The following is a 22,357-nucleotide window of genomic DNA, read 5'->3' on the forward strand; positions in this document are numbered from 1 at the left end:
CAAGAAACGGGTGCAACCCATCCCCGCTTCCAGGAATGCAGCCTGTCACCTCCCCCAAACGACCTCAATCTGTCAATCAGGCTGTGACTCGGGGCTCGGCAACTGTAATCGCAGGACTCGTTCTGCTCATGCAGAGTGGGTCCTGCGCAAACGCCCCACCATCGGCTATGCATGTAAACCATCGGGTTTACTTACCTTGGTTGTGAAAATCCAGGCTTCTATTTGTAAAATAAGATCTCACTAAGGGGCATATTTATTAATTTATTAAACACATTTTGCGGAAAATCCCCCATAACTGGACTTTTTGGAGGTACCCGCAAAGTGTAAGTATCCCCTGAATCTATTACATCGGCTGCAGTTCCTCTGTGTCCGATCGCAATAGCAGCCCCCATAGGTTGTTAGCCACTGTAGCCTATAGGCTACATATCACAAAATTTATTGGGAAATGGATCCCCTGAATCCCTCCCTGGTGGGATGTAGTCGGCATCCCGGTGTGCGGGATGCTGACTGTCCTAATACTGGCGACGAAATCCCGACCGATTGGGATCCCGACACCAGTATTCCGACCGTTGGCATCCTGAAGGTAAGTATCGGGGTGCACGGGGAGGGTAGCGTCAGCTAGCAGGATTAGGGTTAGGCACTAGGGGGAGGGTTAGGGTTAGGCACTGGGTATGGAGGGTTAGGATTAGGGTGCGGGGAGGGGGAGGTTATGTTTAGGCACTAGGGGGAGGTTAGGTTTATGCACCGAGAAAGGTGGGTTAGGGTTAGGGTAGGGCTTAAAAAAGTACTTACAATTCACTCCAATGTGTGTCGGAATTCTGACTAGCGGCATCCTGACAGCCAGGATATCGTACCCAACCCCTCCCCAGGAAATAGCTGTCTGATGATCAGGCATGTGCAGTAGGTCCGGCAGCATAAAGTAACATGATAATTGATGAGATCACTGTACACATGAAAGGGACAATGTGATTCTGACTACATCCCTGTGGCACAGAATTAGTTTTTGCCACGAATAGCAGCATAAGAAATTACAATTACTGGGTCTAAAACCTGATAAATATGAAATGGCTCTGAGTGTACTATGGCCAGGTTGTCTGGTACATGTATGGATTTTCAACTAAAAAAATGTGGTAAATGATAAACTTAAGTCATTCTCATTGGCACAATGTGAAATCCACATACAGTATATTATTCTCATTTACATCAGTATGGTCATTTCTTTTAAATTATATAAGAATGTAAAAGCTAAAGAACAATAAGGGGGATTGGTGCCTGGAGCTGCTCCCATCCTGCAGCTGGACGTTCTCCTGTGCTTAGGTGCATGCTTGCCCCTCTGTCCTTCCATCTGTAGTGACCAGAGAGTACATTACATCTGCATATGAACTGGCGAGTCACATGTCTTTCCTGTGCTACACTAGATGGTGGTTCCTGTACTGAAGTATGTACGTGGCGAGCACCTGTCTCAGGACCACTGGCTTGATCTCTTTAGACTCCTCGGTCTGCCGAAAGGAACCACTTTAGAAAAGTTGCTGTTTGTAGATCTCCTCAAAGTTTCTGATGTCATAATATCGAAAGCTTCAGAACTCAAGGTAAGTCTTCCCCTGATGTACATGTTACGGAGGAGTGATGTTTTGACTCATGATTGTGTCATGTACTTAAAAAATTTAATTATAATAAAAAGTCTGCAATAAACTGTAGAAAATCCCAACTTCATTCTTTTATTTGGAGTCTCCTAATTGTCATCATTCATATAGGTTATTTTTGCCATATTGTTGTATATATTTACCATGTGATTGAGATGTAGTCTGGTAATTGCTTGTGCTGTTTTTTTTAAATGGAACTTGCACATAAAAAAAGGTTTTACTTAAATGGTTATCCCCTAATTTTTGCTAGAGATACCAATGTCACAGAAAGCTCGCAGTACAGTCACACAGTCTGTATGTAGCCAGGTTCCAGTCTTCCGGTTACGTCTTTTCTGCAAGTTTACAGCTTAAACCAGTGGTTCCCAAACCTTGTGCCACAGTGCACTCTCTGGCTTTTTAAAAGTTTTGTGCCAGCATGGTTGTAGGCTGCCCATTAGCCTTAGAGAGGAAGCAAGAAGCCATTTACACAAGGGTGCTAGAACAGGTTAACGGGCACAGATAATCTACTGCCAAAGCATTCTCTCCAAGTATTTATCTCTGCTGACAAGTGGAATGCATGAGGATCCGGCACAGAATACAGGGCTCCTAGCCAAATTTAATGTAATGAGTGTTCCCTCTCCCATGTTTGTTATATCTTCTGGGGGGAGGAATTCATTGCGCCGCTGGCTTTACCGTGCAGCTCCTGCTCCTGGGCAAAGTGCCAGAGCTATTCAATAAGCAGCCCATGGGAAGCCTCTGACTAGCCCTAAGGCAGCACTTAATGCAGATTTCTGTTCGCACCTCTGGAGGGTGCGAGCAGAAAATCTGCGTTAAGTGCTGCCTAGGGGCTCATTGCAGACTTACTGCTTGACACTACTTGAATACTTTACTCAGGAGGTGAAGCCACGCGGTAAAGCACACAGCTAATTGAATTCCCCCCCTTTGTGTGTCTCCGCTCCCCCTCTGTGTCTATCACCTCCATTGTGTTTTCTTCTGTCTCCCAATTTTGAATGTACACCTACAGTATATCTCTGTTTCCCCTTATGTGCCTCTTTGTCACCCTTTTTGTATGTATGTCTACCATTGACCCCATCCCATCCCCCTACTTTTTTCTCCCTTATTCCCCTTACCTCTACATGCCTATCTTTCCTCCTCTTCTGCTCAGTGTGACCGGCAAGACCAATGCTGGTGGCTGCTGATCAGAAATGATGTGGACAATAGTACCTTGCCGCTAATTGTATCTCCTCCATGGTGTAGAGGTGTTGAGAAAAACTACTGCCTAAGGACAATGTGAACTGAGAAAGTTTGGGAACCACTGGCTTAAACCCTTCATGATAATCTCACAGTGCAACCTGGCACTTCTTTGCAAATGTAATTTGTAGCACTCCTTACTGATCTAGAACCATGAGGGAGAGGATATCTTTGCTGGGTTTTGAGCAGTAACTTCAAAAGCAGAATATGAGCCCCAACTGCTTCCTAATTAACTAAAACCTTTCTGGATTTAGATAGAACTTGCAATCTCACAGTATATAATGAACTGCAACTTCAGATAGTAAACAACGTTACAGCTTCTTTGTGTACATGATCATATATGACACAATCCATGAAAAATGACCGTCCCCTCTCAATATTTAATATATTCATCTTACAATCACGGAATAGGAATTGAATAGCCGGGCCCAGGGTGAAATCACAATCCGAGAAGCTCTACGAGAATTGGACATCTGGGGGGCTGGCTCAGTTTTTACATTAACGGATTACGAGGACAGTCAGAGACGGACAATAAAGCTGATCAAAGACTGGAAAGATATCGTCAATCAAGTGGGAGATAACCGTTGCCTTCTGCAGTCCCTGAAAGACTCTCCCTATTACAAAGGATTTGAGGATAAGGTGTCTGTGTGGGAGAGAAAGCTTGCAGAATTGGATGAGTACCTGCAAAACCTAAACCAGATACAGAGGAAGTGGGTGTATTTGGAGCCCATCTTTGGTCGTGGTGCACTTCCCAGAGAAGAAGCTCGTTTCAATAGAGTTGATGAAGACTTCCGGTATGTCAAGTGTTGTGTTTTGGGCCAATGTGGGGACTTTTATTTTATATCTGATGGAAACTTAAGCAAATGAAAATGAGATGGTTGTTATAGTTTTATAGCTGTGGATTTGTCTGTGGAACATTTGAGGACAAGTAACAGAGGTTTGGTTCTGAACAGCTGTGGGAAGTGATGGATAATGTCTATTGGTAAAACATTTGTGTAGACCGTAAAAGACTGACTTGGGTAGGGGGTCTCGCCCTTCAAATCTAAAACCATTTACAAGCAGCTGGAGTTTTCAGGGAAGGTGCAGCCTATTCCTCCATGATTCAATCAGCTGGGACAGAAAGAGATTGAAAACCGTCTTCTATTAGAAGAACGTTTTGGGGGAGATCTATCAAATCTTTTTAAAAGGACGTTGCCCATAGCAGTCAGCCAGTCAGCTTCTACCTATCATTTTAAAAAATTAACTAGATAAATGAAGCTGGTTGCTATGGGCAACCTGATCACTTGTCCTCTTTAGAAGGTTTGATACGTCTCCCCCTTTATCTATTGGTCATGGCCAGTTGCCTTGGCCTGGGTGTATAGCAGAGGTTCCCAAACTCTGTCCTCAAGGCACCATAACAGTCCAGGTTTTAAGGATATCCATGCTTGGCCACAGGTGACTTGATTATTACCTCAGTCAATTTGATTTATCCACCTGTGCTCAACCATGGATATCTCAAAAACCTGAACTGTTGGGGAGCCTTGAGAACTGCGTTATGGAACCTCTGGTGTATAGAATGCTCCTGCCCTGCAAATTGTGGCAGCAGCTTTGCCATAAATTACTTGCTCCGGCTCTAATTTTCAGGCCTTGGAACCCCACTGTGAATTATATTCTGAGGGGGGATTGAATATAAAGATGAGGTTGTACACACTTTGACTGTCCCTTATGCTAAAAGAACAAACCAAGTCATACCTTTCTTCCATTATAGAAAATATGACCAGTAAACAAGGAGAGGCTGGGTTCAAGGGTAATTGATAGGAATACATGATATTTCTGTGTTTTGCATTGAGAGCATTATGAATCTGTTTATAATGACATCCAGTTACCTAGTCCTCCACCTCCTGTCACCGATTAGTGAAGACTCCAGGCCACACTACCTGCAGAAATGTCAGAGTGAATGTTCTGGGAACAGGCTCCTAGGTTATAGGTCATAACTAGAGATGTGCGGGTTCGGTTTTACTCTGTTCTTTTTGCCACATTAGCACAAGTTCGGATTAGTCAAAAAGATAAATCCGAACTTGCACTAATGTGGCAAAAAGAACCAAGTAATCTGAATCCGCACATCTCTAGTTGTAAGACAAGCCAGGTCTAAGGATGGGTACCTGGTGTTTGAATAATGTAAGTTAATTTGCCAGTTAAACCGTATTTTAAAGCCCTTGTCATGTGATTGTTTACTCTTGTTTGACAGGACAGTGGATTTCATTCAATTGATATTAATGTGTTTGATTTGCACGGGTGTGGTATAAGAGATAGATAGACAGTAATTAGTTAGACAACGTCTAGATAGACACTATGGGCCAAATGTAATAGGGTGAGAGTTTAGAAAATGTGAGAGTTTAGCAGTAAACTCTCACATTGATTGAGTTTTATCTTCAAAATGGGAAAACATCTGAATAAGATTTTAAATCGTGAGAGTTTTTTAAGTCTAAAAAAACATGCAAGTTCGCTCTGTTACTTTGTTTTTGGACTCTATTACATTGGCAAAGTTTAAAAAGTGTCAGAAACTCTCATTTTTCTAAACTCTCACCCTATTACATTTGGCCCCAGATGTTAGACAGTCAATAGCTAGACAGGGAAAAAAGTTAGACTCAAACATAAGTCAGACACATTATTAGACATGTAAAAAGTTCGACATGAAAATGGTCAACACAAAAATGGTCAACAATTTTTTGTTTTGTTTTTTAGCCCTAATTTTCACTCTAACCCTCTCTCCTGGTGCCTAACTGTCTGGGTAAGTGCCTAACCCTTACACTCCAGTAAGTGCTTAACCCTTACACTCCAGTAAGTGCTTAACCCTTATCCTCCAGTAAGTGCCTAACCCTAAACCTAATCTAATCCTAAAAAAAAAAAAAAAATGTGTCGACCATTTTTGTGTCATCTTTCTCATGTCGAACTTTTGACCCTGTCGATCTTTTGTACATGTTGAACTTTAGTGTGTCTGACTTTTGTCTGTGTCGAACTTTTATCCCTGTCTAACTATTAACTGTCTAACATCTGGTGTCTATCTAGACATTGTCTAACTAATTACTGTCTGTCTATAGTCCGGAACCCGATAAGATTTGGGGGTTTTATGCCAAAAAAATATTTGATTACATTTTTTTCTGGTCCCTCTACAAACTGCCCTTGGCGTGTACCCCAGTTTAGTAAATTGTTAAGCAATTTACTTTTGGTTTTAGTAGATGGCACTTAGTAATCATATCTGTATGGACCACACGGAATTACATCTTGGTTTTCAGAACTTTCTTGCGAATTACTTTCTAGGTAAGATATCAGATACTCCAAGCAATGCAGAAGAAAGTAAGGGGGAGATGTTTCAAGCTGCCTAAAGAGGGTGATTCAATTCAGCGGCAGTTGAATAGCGCCGGGAAGTTGGTCCCGGAGCTATTCGAATCAGTGTGCGGTTTAGTCCGACAATCACACGTTAAGTCGGGGAATACCGGTTCTCGCGACTTAACCTGTTTAGTCGCGAGAATCGTCATTCTCCGACTAAGGTTCCGGCTGCGCAGCTAACACTCATTCAGTCCACCTAACAGCGAGCTGAATTGAATAGCTCCGGGAACTCCCACCCGGCGCTATCAACAGCGAGCTGAATTGAATCGGCCCCAAAGAGTGGGAAAGTGGACAAGTGGAGAAGTTGCCTATAGCAAGCAATCGGCTTTTATCTATTATGTTAGCATTTATCAAGTAAATTATATATCTAGAAGCTGATTGGTTACTATGGGCATCTTCTCCACATGTCCATTTCTCCACTCTTTAGAACTCTTAAATTATCTCCCCCTAAATTCTTCTTTTTAGTTTGTGTTTTAGAAAAAAAACATTTAAAAATGTCTCCTCTTTTTATAAATTGACACAAATTATTTTATGTAGGATTGTCCAATTCATAAAAAATGCTAATATTGCAATACTTAAAAAAAATAAAGAATTACAAAGTAATTTACAAATAAATTTGAGTATAATTGCAGTAACAATAATACATTCAGAAACTATGGGACGGAGGGGAGATTGTGATGAGAAGAGAAGAAAGTTAGTCTTTTTCAGGAGTATATGGTACCACTTGATCACCCTCTTTAATGGGATACTACAGGGGGACCATTTTCATACTGACACCCTTAAATCGGTCATTGTTGTAATTCCCAAACCGCAAAAAGACCCTAACTGCTGTGCAAATTATCACCCGATCTCAATCAGTAATGCTTAAATTATTTGCTAAAATATTGGTCAATAGACTAAATTTGTACCTCCAACAGCTTATTGACATGGACCAGATTGGCTTTGTGCCTTCTAGACAAGCTCTAGATAATACTCGAGGCACAGTTAATTTGGTCTCCCATATTAATAGACTTAAAACACCTGCAATCTTATTATCACTGGACTCAGAGAAAGTGTTTGACAGGCTTTCCTGGCCTTTATGTTTCAGACGTTACAGACGTATTGGCTTCTGTGGTGATTTCCTGCAGGCAGTCCGAGTGTTGTTATTTAACCCGACTACTACAGTATCAACTAATAGGGTTTTGTCACCAACATTCAAAATAAGTAACGGAACTAGACTGGCTTGCCCCCTTCGCTCTATGCTTTAAGCATCGGCCAAGATATGCGAGAATACTGATTTGTATTGCTTATTCAAAACAGAGATAACAAGAGATATGGTAAGAACTTACCTTCGTTATCTCTGTGTCTACGAAGTCCATAGGGTCCAAGGTCAACTCCACAGGGTTGACCTTGGGGTATAGCTGGATGTGATCCACGGGCACCACGCAGTTAAAGCTTTTGCTGCTACCAGGATGCACTTGGGTCCATCCTCCTCTATACCCCGCCTCCGAGCCACAGGCACCTCAGTTGGTAAGCAGCCAAGGCTGGGGGAGGAGACGAAACAGAGAGAAGGTAGACTGGAACACACAAGAAACCATACTCACAGAAATGGGAGATGGAAAACCCGGTGACCAGCCACACAGCCCATATGAAGCCAGGCGCGTAAGGGCGGGTGCCCTGTGGACCCTATGAACTTCGTAGAAACAGAGATAACACAAGTAAGTTCTTACCATATGTCTTGTTTTCTACTTCAGGGTCCATAGGGAGTCCACAGGGTTGACCTTGGGGTATAGCTGGATCTGGATCCACGCAGTTAAAGCTTTTGCTGCTCCCAGGATTCACTTGGGTCCATCCTTCTCTATACCCCGCCTCTGAGCCACAGGCACCTCAGTTTTAGTTGGTGCCCGGCCGGAGTCTGGTCACCCTTGCGCAGTGGGGCTGCAGGAGCATCCCCTAAGCGGATTTATTTTTTAAAGGAAGAAATTATGTTTTTTTTTTTGTTTTTTTTTCATTCTTCATAGCGGCAGCATCAGACTGTTCCATTAGGACGTCCACACTGCTGCTTCTTCACCCCGCTGGCGCTGCGACGCCAGTACAGCTCTGGGGATCGCAGCGGGACCTCGGAGTCTGTACTAGCTAGGCTCCGGGACCTCCCATGACTGCAGCCGGATCGCTGGGGACAGGTAAGCCGCGAGCAACGCTAACTTGCATTGCTCGCGGGTATATGCAGTCTTTAGCCGCCGTTCTCTGGGGACAGACCAGCGGCACTAGTAGCGGCGGCGGGCTCCCCCTTTCCAGGCATACCCCGCGCGTCTGCTAGACCACCAGGGAGTAATGGCTGTACGGAAACCGGCATCCCTGGGGTTAATCACTAGCCAGGGGAGAGAGCCTTCCCTGGTTTAGCGGCTCCTCCCCTCAGCTCAGCGCGCCTTTTTTCACGTGTACTGGCGTCGCTGAGCTGCTCTCCTCATGCGGCCACTCCTCCTCTGAGGTCTCCGGCGGCCATCTTCTGGCAGCAACGCAGATCTCCCAGGCGGTGCGTGGACCGGTCCCCCTATATTTGGGAAGCGTCTATAGATGCAAGTCTGCTGACCTCTAGAGTTTCGGCGGCAGCAGTGTCTGTTCGTCGGTCCTTGTGGCTGAGGTCCTGGAGAGTGGGCGCAGATTCTTAGAAGGGCCTGGAGGCCTTACCCTTTAATGGGGAGTTGTTCTTTGGTCCAGTCTTGGACAAAATAGTGGATACTCTGGCTAAATCCAAGTCAGCTTTCCTCCCTTCGACTACAACGCATGCTAAGGTCAGGAGCTCTGCCTTTCGGTCCTTTCGGCTTCAGGGTAAGGCCAAAGGTCAGTCCATCCCGAGGCAGTCGGCGACCAAGACCGCCTCTAAGCCCAAGAAGCAGGCCTGGACTGCTAGGCGCCCTTCTTCCAAGCAGGAAGATAAACCTTCTGCCTGATGGGACGGGCCTACCTCTGGGGGACCCCAGAGTGGGAGGCCGACTTCTTCAATTTGCCCACTGCTGGCACAATACCACCACGGTTGCCTGGGTTCGAGAGGTTGTCTCCCAGGGGTACGCCCTGTCTTTTTGCACAGACCGCCCCACCAGTTTTTCTGCACGAGTCCTTCTCAGGACAAAACCAAAGCTTTGCAGGAAGCTATAGAGTCCGTGCTGAAAGCAGGAGTCATTGTTCTCGTTCCTCAGTCACAACGGGGGACGGGGTACTACTCTACTCTTTCTGGTGCAGAAACCAAATGGTTCTAATCGCCCTATCCTCAATTTGAAGTCTCTGAACAAGTTCCTCAGAGTTCCCAAATTCAGGATGGAAACGTTACGTTCCATCATTCTGGCGATGGAACTGTGGGATTACATGGTCTCCCTGGATATCCAGGATTTCTACCACCATGTTCCTATAGCACCTTCACACCAGCGGTATCTGAGGTTTGCTATACTGCAACATCACTACCAATTTCGGGCGCTCCCCCTTGGCCTCTCTACGGCATCAAGGGTTTTCACCAAAGTGATGGCGGTCGTGGCCGCCCACCTTCGGAGCCAGAATGTACGGCTGCTACCGTATCTGGACAACCTCCTTTTACTGGCGAGCTCTCCGGAGGTACTGCTTCAACATCTCCACCTGACGATTGCTTGTCTGCAAGCGCACGGGTGGTTGATAAATTGGAAAAAGTCCTCCCTGATTCCATTACAGTGGATGGTTCATTTGGGAGCCCTGCTAGATTCTCGTCAGCAAAGGATCTTCCTGACTCCGGGAAAGGTCTCCTCCCTGAAGCTGCGGATACACGGTTGCCTGAGCAGTTGCCGAGTGTCGGTTCACTCGGCAGTGAGAGGTCTGGGCTCCATGGTGTCGGCATTTGACATGGTGGAATTTGCCCAGTTCCATTCCAGGCCCCTGCAGGGGCTGATTCTATCCGAATGGAACGGGTTACCTCACCGGATCCGGTCTCAGATGCAGGTGTTGTCCCCGGAGGTTCGGCTGTTTCTAGCTTGGTGGCTTCAGACAGCTCATCTTGTCGAGGGGCGCCCCTTCGGATCCTGGGCTAAGTTCTGCTGACAACAGATGCCGGTCTCCGGGGTTGGGGGCAGTGACAGGCTCGTTCAATGGATGTTTCAATGGATGTTTCAACTGGCATATCTATTTCCTCCGAAATCCCTGCTGCCTCGGGTACTGCGGAAATTCAAGCAGGACGGCGGCACACTTCTGCTGGTGGCTCCTGCGTGGCCCAGCCGTCCTTGGTACTCCGATCTGCGGAGCCTCTCCATCGACGCTCCGTACCTTCTTCCTCAGCGTCGGGACCTGTTGTCTCAAGGGCCCTGCCTTTACCTGGATTTGGGTTGGCTGTCTTTGACAGCGTGGCTCTTGAGACAGCTGTCCTAAGGTCTCGGGGCTTCTCAAGCTGTTATCACTACCATGCTTAGGGCACGCAAACCGGCTTCCACACGGGTTTATCACAGTGTGGCACACTTACTTTCAGTGGTCTTAGTCCAGAAACTATGATCCTCAAGTGTTCCGGGTTTCTAGGATTTTGGCTTTTCTTCAGTCGGGTTTGGACCTATTCTTACGTCTTGCCTCTCTGAAGGTTCATGTGTCTGCACTGTCTGTGTGGTTCCAACGTCGGATCGCTACACTGCCAGATGTTCACACCTTTTTCCAAGGAGTTCTTTGAATCCAGCCTCCTGTGGCTCCTTGGGACTTGGCGGTGTTTCTTCGGGCTCTGCAGAGTCCTCCTTTTGAGCCTCTTGAGTCGGTGGAGCTCAAGTGGTTAACGTTTAAGTCTGTTTTTCTCCTGGCGATTGCTTCTGCCAGGAGGGTGTCAGAATTGGGGGGGCTTTCCTGTTGTCTCCCTTTTCTGATTTTTCACCAGGACAGAGCAGTGCTTCGCACTCTTCCTGAGTTTCTGCCTAAAGTGGTTTCTAAGTTTCATAATAATCAGGAACTTGTTGTGAAAGCTTTTCGGTCACCTGATCTTTCAGCTGGTGAGGCTTCCTTGGATGTAGTCCGTGCTCTCAGAATTTATGTGGACCGGACTGATTCTGTTAGGAAGTCTGATTTCTTGTTTGTCCTCTTTGGTTTTCACAGGAGGGGTTGGCCTGCCAACAAACTTTAGCCAGTTGGCTTTGTTCTGTTATTTGTGAGGCTTATGCACAGGAGGGTTTACCTGTTCCAGCCTCCGTTAAGGCTCATTCCACTCGGTCTGTGGGTCCTTCTTGGGCTGCTAGACGTGGCTCCTCTGCTGTTCAACTATGTACGTCGGCCACCTGGTCTTCCATTCAGACATTTTTAAGGTTCTATGTGTTTGACACCTTTGCCTCTCAGGATGCTTTCTTCGCGTGCCGGGTTCTCCTTTCTGCACAGGAGTGTTCACCGCCCTTAGTTGAACTGCTTTGGGACATCCCCAAGGTCAACCCTGTGGACCCCCTATGGACCCTGAAGTAGAAAACGAGATATGGTAAGAACTTTCCTTTATCTATGTTTCTACAAAGTCCATAGGGTCCACAGGGCACCCGCCCTGACGCATCTGACTTCATATGCGCTGTGTGGCTGGTCACCGGGTTTTCCATCTCCCATTTCTGTGAGTATGGTTTCTTGTGTGTTTCAGTCTTCCTTCTCTCTGTTTCGTCTCCTCCTCCGGCCTTGGCTGCTTACCAACTGAGGTGCCTGTGGCTCGGGGGCGGGGTATAGAGGAGGATGGACCCAAGTGCATCCTGGGAGCAGCAAGAGCTTTAACTGCGTGGTGCCCGTGGATCCAGATCCAGCTATACCCCAAGGTCAACCCTGTGGACCCTATAGACTTCGTAGAAACAGAGATAACGAAGGTAAGTTCTTACCATATCTCTTGTTATCTCTGTTTTGAATAAGCAATACAAATTATTGTTGTTTGCAGGTGATGTATTGCTGACCCTTTCCTCTCCCTTGACCTCACTCCCCAACTTGAGGGCTGAAATAGCATTGTATAGTACATACTCAAGGTATAAAGTTAACGGATCAAAATCCGAGGCACTGGCGTTTCACCTTTCCCCTTCTGCTTCCAAATTATTGGAACTTCATTTTGATTATTTCTGGCGCTCGAAGTCTTTTAAATATCTTGGTATTAAGATAACTTAATGGTATGACCAATTGTATGCAGCTATGTCCATTAAAGCGGATTTGGCCAGATGGGCTCCCCTCTTTATTTCCTGGACTGGACACTTAAACTCTATTAAGATTAATATTTGGCCCAGGCTGTGCTGCTTGTTTCAAATAGTCCCAATAGCTGACCCAACGATGTTCCTCCGTACCATTCAGTCGATTTGCGGTACTTTTATATGGCAAGGTAAAAAACTTCACAATCGCAGAAATTGATCGACTAAATCTTCTAATAACGGGGGTCTAGGCCTCCCTGTTTTGGAACATTATTATTTTGCTGCACAGTTTGGCCACATTATGTCTTAGAAAAAAAGAGAGAAACCAGATGCACCATACAACCATTAATAATTATGCATAATATGCAAAGTTTTTGGCATAAATTTGGCCAATGTTATGAGCTTACCCACCGTCGTCAAGGTAACCTCATCGGGTAAGTCCCTAACAGTATGGGGGTTCACGTCTGGGGCATGGGGCACCCCCAAACCACCCCAGCCAAACCACCCCAGGGCACCACACAAAATAAAATTAAAAAAATAGCAGTGAAGTGTTGTAGTGTTAGGTGAGTGAAGGAGACTGCTTGGTTTGAAAGTGTTAGAAAAAATAAAAAATAAATGTGTGAAAATGTAACAAATATAGAGTGATATACTGTAAAGTGTTAAAAATAAGTGTTAAGTGGTGATGCCCCAAAGAAGTCCAGCCAGACAGTTGAAGGGGCCCCACGCCCCAAAATTCACCCCATAACTTCTTCACCCCATAATTTACTCTCTTTTTTTCTATGTTGTAATAAGTCTCAGCTTGGTAGCACATCCCATTAGAAAGAGTTAGGGTGTGCAGTCCAGGCCCCCTTTCCCCACATTATGTCTTGGCATCTAAACCCTGGCTAAAAAAATGAGTGGATATGAAAGTGATTTGGTTGGAGACTAGAGGATGGGCTTTCTCCCATGGCTCCCTCCACATTTGAGACCAGCCTCGCTACATATGGTCCCTTGTGTTAAGGCCTCTCTGAGTATCTGGGACAGAGTAAATAACCGGTTAGCCTTAGCCCCCTACCCGTCCCCACTGAAATCCCTCAGTTTCCGTTATGTGGGTCCATATATGCGCCCCTGGGTTGCTGTAGGTATCACTAGAGTCTTACATATTGTTGGGGACTTTGCCTCGTACTTTTGAGGAATTGTGTGAAAAAAATGGACTACAACCTAGAGACCATTTTGCGTACTTGCAGATCACCAGTTTTATCAATTCCCTCTGTAAGTCATGTTCTTTCAAGGAACTCTGCTCTTTCGAGCTTCTCTGCACTTACGACCCTACTGTAGTTGTAAAGGGGCAATTTGCATACTATACTCCTTATTGGCAGGGTCACCCCCTGAGTTTAAAGAGTCATTCAAATTCGCTTGGGAGACTGACCTGGGTAGGAATCTGGATGATGTAGAGTGGTCAAATATTAGACAATAGCTCTCTAAGACATCCATTAATACCAAGTAAACTGCTTACAAACTTTATACCAGATGGTATATGGTCTCTGAAAAACGTCATTCTCTCTACCCATTGACATCAGACCCCTGCTGGATCAGTCTGTATATAATGGCTCCTACTTTCACATATGGTGGGACTGTCCATTGATTTGTACATTTTGGGATGAAGTTATGTCAATGATAGGCTGTATCTTCACCTCTGTACCCAATAAAGACCCATTACATGTCTTGTTATGCAAACCATTTTCTGATACTTCTAAATCTTAAAATAAGCTATTTGGTCATGTGTTTAATGCTGCTAAACTCCTGAGTGCCACTAGTTGGAAGCAACCTACTGCGCCCCCTATTCCTGCACTAATCAATACAATTTTGTACACTGCCTCCATGGAATATATCACTGCTCTCTTCCATGACAAAATTCCAAAATTTCACGAAGTATGGACCCCTTGGTATTTTCATTTTAATAAACACCTTCCAGGCCTGGTTTGATGCTTTATTTTACAACATTAGAACTGTGTTCCTTTTTTTTTAAGCTCTATTAATTCTGGTCCCACTTTTGGTATTTTTGTTGATTCTGCTGCCTGGTGCCCCCCTTCCCAGCTTCCAACCAGTTTCTCTTACTTTACATCCATTGTTGTATTTCTCAAATGTTAAAAAAAACATACAAAAACATGGTAGTTTGACATCTATTATTTTTATTTTTACCGAATCGCATATTATAGTTTTTGTGCCTTTTTGTATCCATACTCCGTTTTGTATTGTTATTGATCTATAAAATGTTTGGCACTCTTGCCTAAATGTGACTTTGTATTATTATTATGTTTTTTTAGAATTCTGTTGCTATTACATTTCTTTTACTGTATGTATTTTCCTTTTTTTTTTTGTCTGTCTTTACCTTTATAAATAAAGAGATTAAATAAAAAAAGCTGAGAAGAAAGTGGGGCAGGGACTGCATAAGATAATTGTAGCCAATCGGTAAGGATAGATACAGGACCAGAGTTCCCACATATAATAAACATTTACCGATTTTGTATCTTATTACCATAAGGAGTCTGACATTTTTAGGTTATCCTTTTTTTTTTTTTTTTAATATGATTTAAGTTAATGCTTCAACAACCGTTTTAGTTTTAGATTAAATTCGGCTGGAAAATTGGGTTATTTAGCTCTAGGCCAAACTCTCCCTAGAAGTATTTGCTTATTACATAGTTACATTACTGAATGTAAATTATTATTATGTTGTTGAGTGACCTATCATAAAGTACTTAAGCAAGCCAGTTAACTAGTAAATAGAACTCGTCATCTTACATTTGTTGGCTAGTTTATCATTTTAATTAATGTGAATTATATCACTGGGCTGCAGTAAAAGTTAATTTTGCGCTATTAAGCCCGCAGCAGGAATGGCGATTCCTGTAATAGCTATAATTTAAAAAAATGTAGTTTTTAAGTTTACAATATTGTAATCGTAGCTTTTCTTTTATTATGCGATCACTGCTTTTTCTCTATTAAAGTACATATTAAGTTTTCCATTATTCCAGTTTTAATTGAAATTTACTCCTGAAATTAAAGCATAGAACAAATAAACAATTAGAGATTGAAAAGAAATAATAGAATCATTTGTTTCACAGAATTTCGTCTAAATTTTTGACTCTTCAAAGTAGCCACCTTTTGCAGATATTACCACCGAACACACTCGCGGCTTTCTTTTTTACAATGGAAAGGAAATACAGATGTGTTCTCATACTGCTATCCTCCTTGCGCGTTAAACAGCCCTACTAGCTGCGCCTTGCCGTGGCTTGACTTGATGGCACCGAACGTCTATTCACGCAACTTTTTAAAATGTGTCTTATTTGCACAGCTATGCGAATAGGTTGCACAACCAGCTTCTGTTGATTAAAATAATATGCGGCATGCCTATATTCTGTGTACACCTGCTGGTGCATCTGCATGCGAAACGCTACGTTACAGTGTTACAGCCGCTGACACTAAGTGTTGCCATATATACTAAGGGCGGAATCTAATTGTTCCCAGCCCTCTTCGTGCCCGATGGAGCTATTCAATTGTTGCTCCTGTCGGGCGCGATCAGCTGACAGCGCTCCATTTCAGCTCGCAGCCCCAGGGGGGGTGTGAGCTGAAATGGGCGAAAAGTTACCTGATTGGGCGCCCAAGCTGCACTTTTCGTGATAGCGCCTAGCACTTTGGTCGGGGGTAGCTGATTTACGCGGCTAAACCCAACCACTTTGGGCGGAATCAGCGTGAAAAGCAGGAACAATTGAATAGCGGCCCGCGATCTCCCATCACTTTAGACGGGAGATCCGGACCGCGAAAACAATTGAATACTGCCCATAGAGTGTCACTTTGAGACCATTTGGATAAAAAAGAAACCTTGATGTGCAATAGAGACTGAATGATTATGTAAGAGTCGGTTTTCTAATTTTCTCCAAGAATCCTGCAACATATATAATCAGAACTAGGAGAGATCCCGCTATCTGAAGCTGTAATATATAGATTTTTGTTCAGCACTGGTTTATCCTACTTTTTGTTTGTTTGTTGATGGGGTATATGTTTGGAGACTGTGCTTGAAATTGCACGATTTGATGCCTCCCATTTTCTTCATCGTTTCCTCAAAGGTAGTTCTGTCATAGCCTGGAGGCAGAAGCGTAACTACCATAGGGGCAAGGGATGCAGGTGCTATGGGGCCCAGTGCTGAGGGCTACCATCTTCCTTGTCAAAGTTATGTGTTACATACATTTTTAACCATTGGGCCATTGAAGGCCCCATAAGGGGCCTTCAAATATCTAGTTACACACACTGCCTGGAGGTATATTTTAGGTCATTATACTGCCGTAAGATGAACCATTAACAAACTATGGGGGTCATTCAGACCCGTTTGCGAGCAAAGGACGCTCGCAAACGGGTCGATGTTGCCCCACTGCGCATGCACACGACGGAGGGAGCTCCGTCGTGCGCATGCGCGAGACCCGGACTGCGACAACCAAGCTGTTGCTCCAGGTCTCGCCACCAAAGGGGGCGTGCTGTCGATGTTGATTCACAGCACGCCCCCTTTGGTGGGCGTGCCGGGGGCGTGGCTGCCAGACGGAGGCGTTCCCATGGGAACGCCTTCCGTCTGAAGCCGGCCCCACTGACATCACTAGTGATGTCAGTGGGAGTGATTTTGGCTCTGATAGAGCCAAAATCACTCCTGGGCTTGCGGAAGCGAGACCCTACCGCAGGGTCTCATCGCAAGCCCGATGGTCGCGATGGTCTTTGACCATCGCGACCATCATCATGGACGCTCGCATAAGCTGTGGGTGGTAACTCACAGCTATGCGAGCGTCCATGAGGACGCTCCTAAAACAGGTAGGAGGGCCCTGATTCAGAGCGAGCGCTCTGGTCAGAGCGTTCAGCTCTGAATCAGGCCCAATGCACAGACCAGAGGGTATTGCATGGCGCTGCAAAATGCTATAGTAGCTCTTTTGGTTCAGGGTGCCAGTCGCTCTGTGCAAGTCGCCGACTCTGGATCCAGCAAAGCACCTCAGACCACCATGCCTCCCCTTTCATGTTTGACAGTGTGTATTTCAAGCCGTGGATTGTAAACGCTGCCACTTCCCGCCACGTTTGAGCTCTATATGTAAAATGGGCAATGCTGTTTGATTGTAAAATATTTTTTTGGGGGGGGGGCTTAAACATGCCAAATAGTAGTGATTTTTACAAGCTGACACTTAGTAAATATACCCCACACTGAGAACCCATCCTTTAGTCTTCAGGTTCAGTCTGATTCTGCTTGTGCCGAGCATCTTTTTTGCATCTTTTTTTTTTTTTTTTGACCAGAAATGTGTCTTCTCCCTTCACAAGAATGCGCTGATTAATAAGCCATGTGACCCTTGTATATCTGTGTGCAACTCAGACTGACTCTGTATACAAAGCGCTATGATGCAGTGACCGCGACTTTTTCCCACGCCTTGGTCCGTTGTACTTTGTATACAGGCAGATATAGTAGTGTCACATATGAAATGAATCCGTGCAGTCTTGTGAAGACACATGTTCAGGCAAATGAGATACTTCATCAGCGTAAGCTGAGGCAAACTGGACCTGGCTCTCTCGTGCCAGGCGTTATTGCACATTGAGGTATGTACGGAGATGGTTGACTAAAATCAGTTGTTTATCAAGGACATGCATGTGCTAAGTCAGGGCTCGACAAATCCCGGGGGCAAGGTCGCCATGGCTACCAGATTTTGCTGCCTGACTACTAGATTTTGCAGTGATGGAGGAAGCAGATCCCCATCAGCTCCGGCGGAGATTCGTGCCTATAGTATTGCTGTGTTCATATAATGCACAGGAGTGTTGCCAGCGGTGACTGCTGTGCCTCTGTCCGTCCCGACCTGCACTGACGACTCCTTTCCATCCTGGCCTGCTCTGATCCCTGCTGTCTGTCCCAGTCTACGCTGATTCTCCTGTACGTCCCCGGCTGTCCGTCTCCTATCTCCGGCAGGGGGGCTGGCCAGAGCAGTGAGGGGGCCTCCATTTTACTGTATCCATTCAGCTGTGACCATTTTGTGGACTAGTATAGTGTGTATAACCATTGCATAACACACAGAGCTGTGCTCCTCACTCACTCCTGTAATGTTTTTTGGGGGGCAGTGGTCTGGCTCCTACACTTTCATCCTGGCTCCTAGATTTTAGAAAAATTTGTCAAGCACTGTGTTAAGTGATTTAAAATGTCATTAGTATAGCTATTTATCATTCTCAAATTAGCTTGATACTCTTCTCCTCTTCCCATCCTCCAAGTATCCTTCCCAGTTCACCCTCCAGCTATACTTCCCATCCCCTTAGTATGAAAGCTCCTACAGGCAGGTCCCTCCTCCCTCCTGTTCTTCCCTAGCACACTCCTTGTCACCAGTGCTCTGACCACTGTCTCCTCTTTCCTGTCAGTGACTCGCAATACTTTAGGTAATGGATTACTGAGTACTGCACAGATTCCATCCCCTGATAAGGCAATATATGCTTCTGCTAGCATCACTAAATTGTCTTATCCGGGCCGTATTATCTGCCTTACCCAATCTGTGCTGTTACTTTAATGTTTGCTGCTGTTAAATGTTTGTATGTTTACAATGTAGGTTGCTGCACACACATTGTGTTATCTTTTAAATAAAAGTTAATATTTGTGTATGGATTATGATAGGCTAGTGTATGAGACAAGTAGCTGTGGAGGACTTAATGTGGCTGGGGCGGGCATGATTTGGGCATATTCTCTGTATAGTGTGTAATGTTTTGTTGCAAAAGAAGCACTTAGTTTACGATGGGTAGTTGACGGAACGGAAAAGCTAATCAAGGATGCGTTAAACCATACATTGCTAGTTAGATCCCATTAAGTGATGCTATGATTCATTGTAGTTTTTCTTAATACAGATAAATGAATGTTATTGTATGAGCATAATGTGCATGGTAAGTACCGGAGATGCCATATTTCATTTTCGCTTTGGCGTTCTATACTTCCACATTGTTTTTGTAGATGAGTATTTAATGCCACATGTTTTTTAGATTAATATTGCCACAGAAGTGATTTCATTCTGTTCTGTGCTGTCAGGGTAGGATCAGAGGGCAATAGTAAAGAGTAATAAATACAGCCCACCTGATGAGCCGCTCTTGGCGCACCACCGTCTCGCAGTGTAATACCGTGGTCCACGGGTGTATGGAGAGGGGATGAGGAGCCATTCAACCCTGTAGGAGCTAATGTGTCCAATTCATGGATCCATCCTGATTGACAGTGTAGCAAATATTTATTTTATTACCACCGTGAATCGGCATTACCTCTATTGCTGGTCCATACAGAAACATTTGTATTCTCATGGTTCTCTCCATTCTATCCATGCAATATTTACCAATAGGCAAATAATAATATAGATTGCCTAACACTGGTTTAGATGAGTTAATGTTTAATGCAATACCTATTATGAGAATGTGGATTCTTGTTTGAATCCTCGCTGAGTAACAGTCGGCAGGTTTAACAATATACACAAATTGAAAAACATTTCTTCTTAATCACTGGACATCTGGAAACATAACCTCCGGAATGTCATACAATGGGTGCACCAATAAATCTTTGAGGTTGCCTCCTCTTCTGTAACACATCAATGGAAGCTGGGAACTCAGTGATTTGCGTGATGGATCTGTCTTTATCAAGTGTTTTCTAATATAAGCAATTTGGGAACATTTATCTTTATAGGAGGCAATTATAGGGGACTACTTCATTGGGTTTTTGTTGTTAAGAACGATTCCCTTGAGTTGAAATCATGCTGACAGCAGTAATAAATGTATTGATCTCCAGTATGTTTAAAATAACTTTGAGCTGAATTGATCGCCCATCTTTTGATATTATAGCTGGTGATCCTCCGTGCTCTGACCTCTGACCTCAGGGCCTGATTCAGAGCTGCACACAAGCGGCTGTGCAATTCCGTCCATCGAAATGCAGCATCTGCGATCCCAGCGCTGCGACTGAGTTTGCAGCTAGTGATCACCATCGCGGTTGACTGTTGCTCCTTTTGCCAGGCTGCGGTAGCTGAAGCTTACCGCAGTCTGGCCGGGTCCTTGCAGCTGCAAGGCCTGGAAATCTGAATCCACCAACTCTGACCCTGCCCTCATCCTTCCCGGAAAACGGGGGCTACACAGGTGTGTTAGGGGTAGATTTACTGAAGGTCTCCTTTAAACAGTATTAATTACTATTGTCCTTTTGAAATCCATTTGTCAAAGCTGCCAATCATTGGCGGTTTTGGAAAAACTACAGCATAGTAAATCTGCCCCTTAGGGGGAGATGCCTCAAGCCTTCTATAGAGTGGAGAAGTGGACAAGCTTCTAGTTTATTTTATAGAATGTACTTGATTAAATCTACCTCAGAGTTGATTGGTTGCTATGGACAACTTCTCCACTGTTCTTAACTCTTTACACTGTTTGATGCATCATCCCTTAATTTCTACAAAAGTAGGTGAAACTTATAATGTTCTCCTACTCTTGTAAAAGTCCAGTATCAAGGCTATTCATTGTATAGAGAGCGCAGGAGATATCACGGATATCTCCTGCTTACCTTACAGCCCCAATCTGCCCGCTGCCCCCAATACACTACTTTGGAGACCTAAATTCACCAAGCTCCATTTTCGGAGCTTGTCAGTGGGAGCATTCGTCCTCATCAGATGGTGTTTGTTCCTACACCACTGCCTCCTTCCTATGAGAAGAAATTTCAGGGTGGTGAAAAGGGATCGGATCCCTCCCACACATGTTTGGCTCCTCCAATGCTGAACCAGACTCTGCAGCACTAAGTATCATAGGAATCGCTCGGACAGCTGATCTTCATTATCCACCTGGCCCCCGATAATTAAAATAATGATTAGGTCCCCAAGTCTGTTGTGATGATGGTGATAGAATATGTCTTGATAAATTATAAATCACGAGGACCTTCCTTACGGTGAGTTTCTGGAGGCAGTGGCCCTGCCCCCCTGCCTAATTTTATAGATGGGTCTTGTTGGAACTAGAATGTTGTATTGAACTCTAAAGGCCTCTGATTTTTCCACAAACCGTGTCGTGTCAATAAAATTCAGGACAGGTAATCAGTAAAATTGGGATGTTTAGAGACTGTTTAAAATTTGTTGGTTTGCCTGATCAAAAGGTTTGAAAAGTTGGGGTTCTGAGCATTGCAAGAGGTGGGGTGGCAAAGCAATTCAAAATTCAAATAGGGGAGCCACACCGACTGCCAGTGAGTCCTATTGGCAATGTTTGGGGTGGCAGTTGGTGTGTCTCCCCTATTTTGAATTTTGGACTGCGCTGCAGCTACACCTCTGGAGCCGCCAATGGTTCCGAGACTCTGTGCGCTAACGAATGACTCTGTGTTCAGCATCATTTTGATGTTGGCTAATGTATGCCTTTTTTATTACCAGCCTAACCAATTTTTGAAAAACACACTGGACAAGAGTGATTAACTGCATCACTTAAAGCTTTTGGCCTCTAAGGTTTTAATCTCTGCTTTAATATTAAACAACTCACATTGATTATTTAATCACTAGAAGCATTAAATCAAAATAACTTGTTCTGTTGCCATGGTAACGTGATGCCAGGTCCCATTAGGTTCATTTAAGCAGCGGGGTAAGCAAAAAAGACCTGTTACTATGCTGTTCATGTGCATTGTGTCACTGTAAATATGGCTCTGTCTTGGTTATGTAGTATGTCATAATTATCTCTATTTTCTGATTATTAATTGTGTCACAATTAACAGCCAGTGTTCATTGTGGTAAAATTGCAGCATGAAAACATGGGGTTTAGAGACGTGATCTACAAAAACTTAAGTGCTGAAACTGAAAGCTGGGGCGCAGCTGGTTATATTGAGGAGTCATGGCAGAAATACATCTAGTTCTCACCAGGTTAATGAGGATGAAAACAGTCATTCTAGAATAATACACACCTTGTTTTGGAAAAATTGACCATACTATTAATAATCTGCTCTACTGTCCACATTCAGTCTCTCTTAAGCTGCATACACAC

General features: G+C 44.4%; 1 protein-coding gene across 2 annotated transcripts in view; it reads left to right on the forward strand.

Moving 5' to 3' along the window:
* The window catches only part of DYNC2H1 (dynein cytoplasmic 2 heavy chain 1), a 480,449-nt gene that overhangs the window by 84,327 nt on the left and 373,765 nt on the right, over nucleotides 1-22,357 (forward strand). For both annotated transcript variants that reach the window (XM_088456705.1, XM_088456706.1), the window contains exons 25-26: nucleotides 1,419-1,589; nucleotides 3,285-3,667. In XM_088456705.1, coding sequence (XP_088312831.1) covers nucleotides 1,419-1,589; nucleotides 3,285-3,667 — 554 coding nt within the window. The remainder of the gene's footprint in view (nucleotides 1-1,418; nucleotides 1,590-3,284; nucleotides 3,668-22,357) is intronic.

Source organism: Taudactylus pleione, unplaced genomic scaffold, assembly GCF_031769625.1.
Source record: "Taudactylus pleione unplaced genomic scaffold, aTauple2 ptg000711l, whole genome shotgun sequence".
NCBI lineage: Eukaryota > Metazoa > Chordata > Amphibia > Anura > Myobatrachidae > Taudactylus > Taudactylus pleione.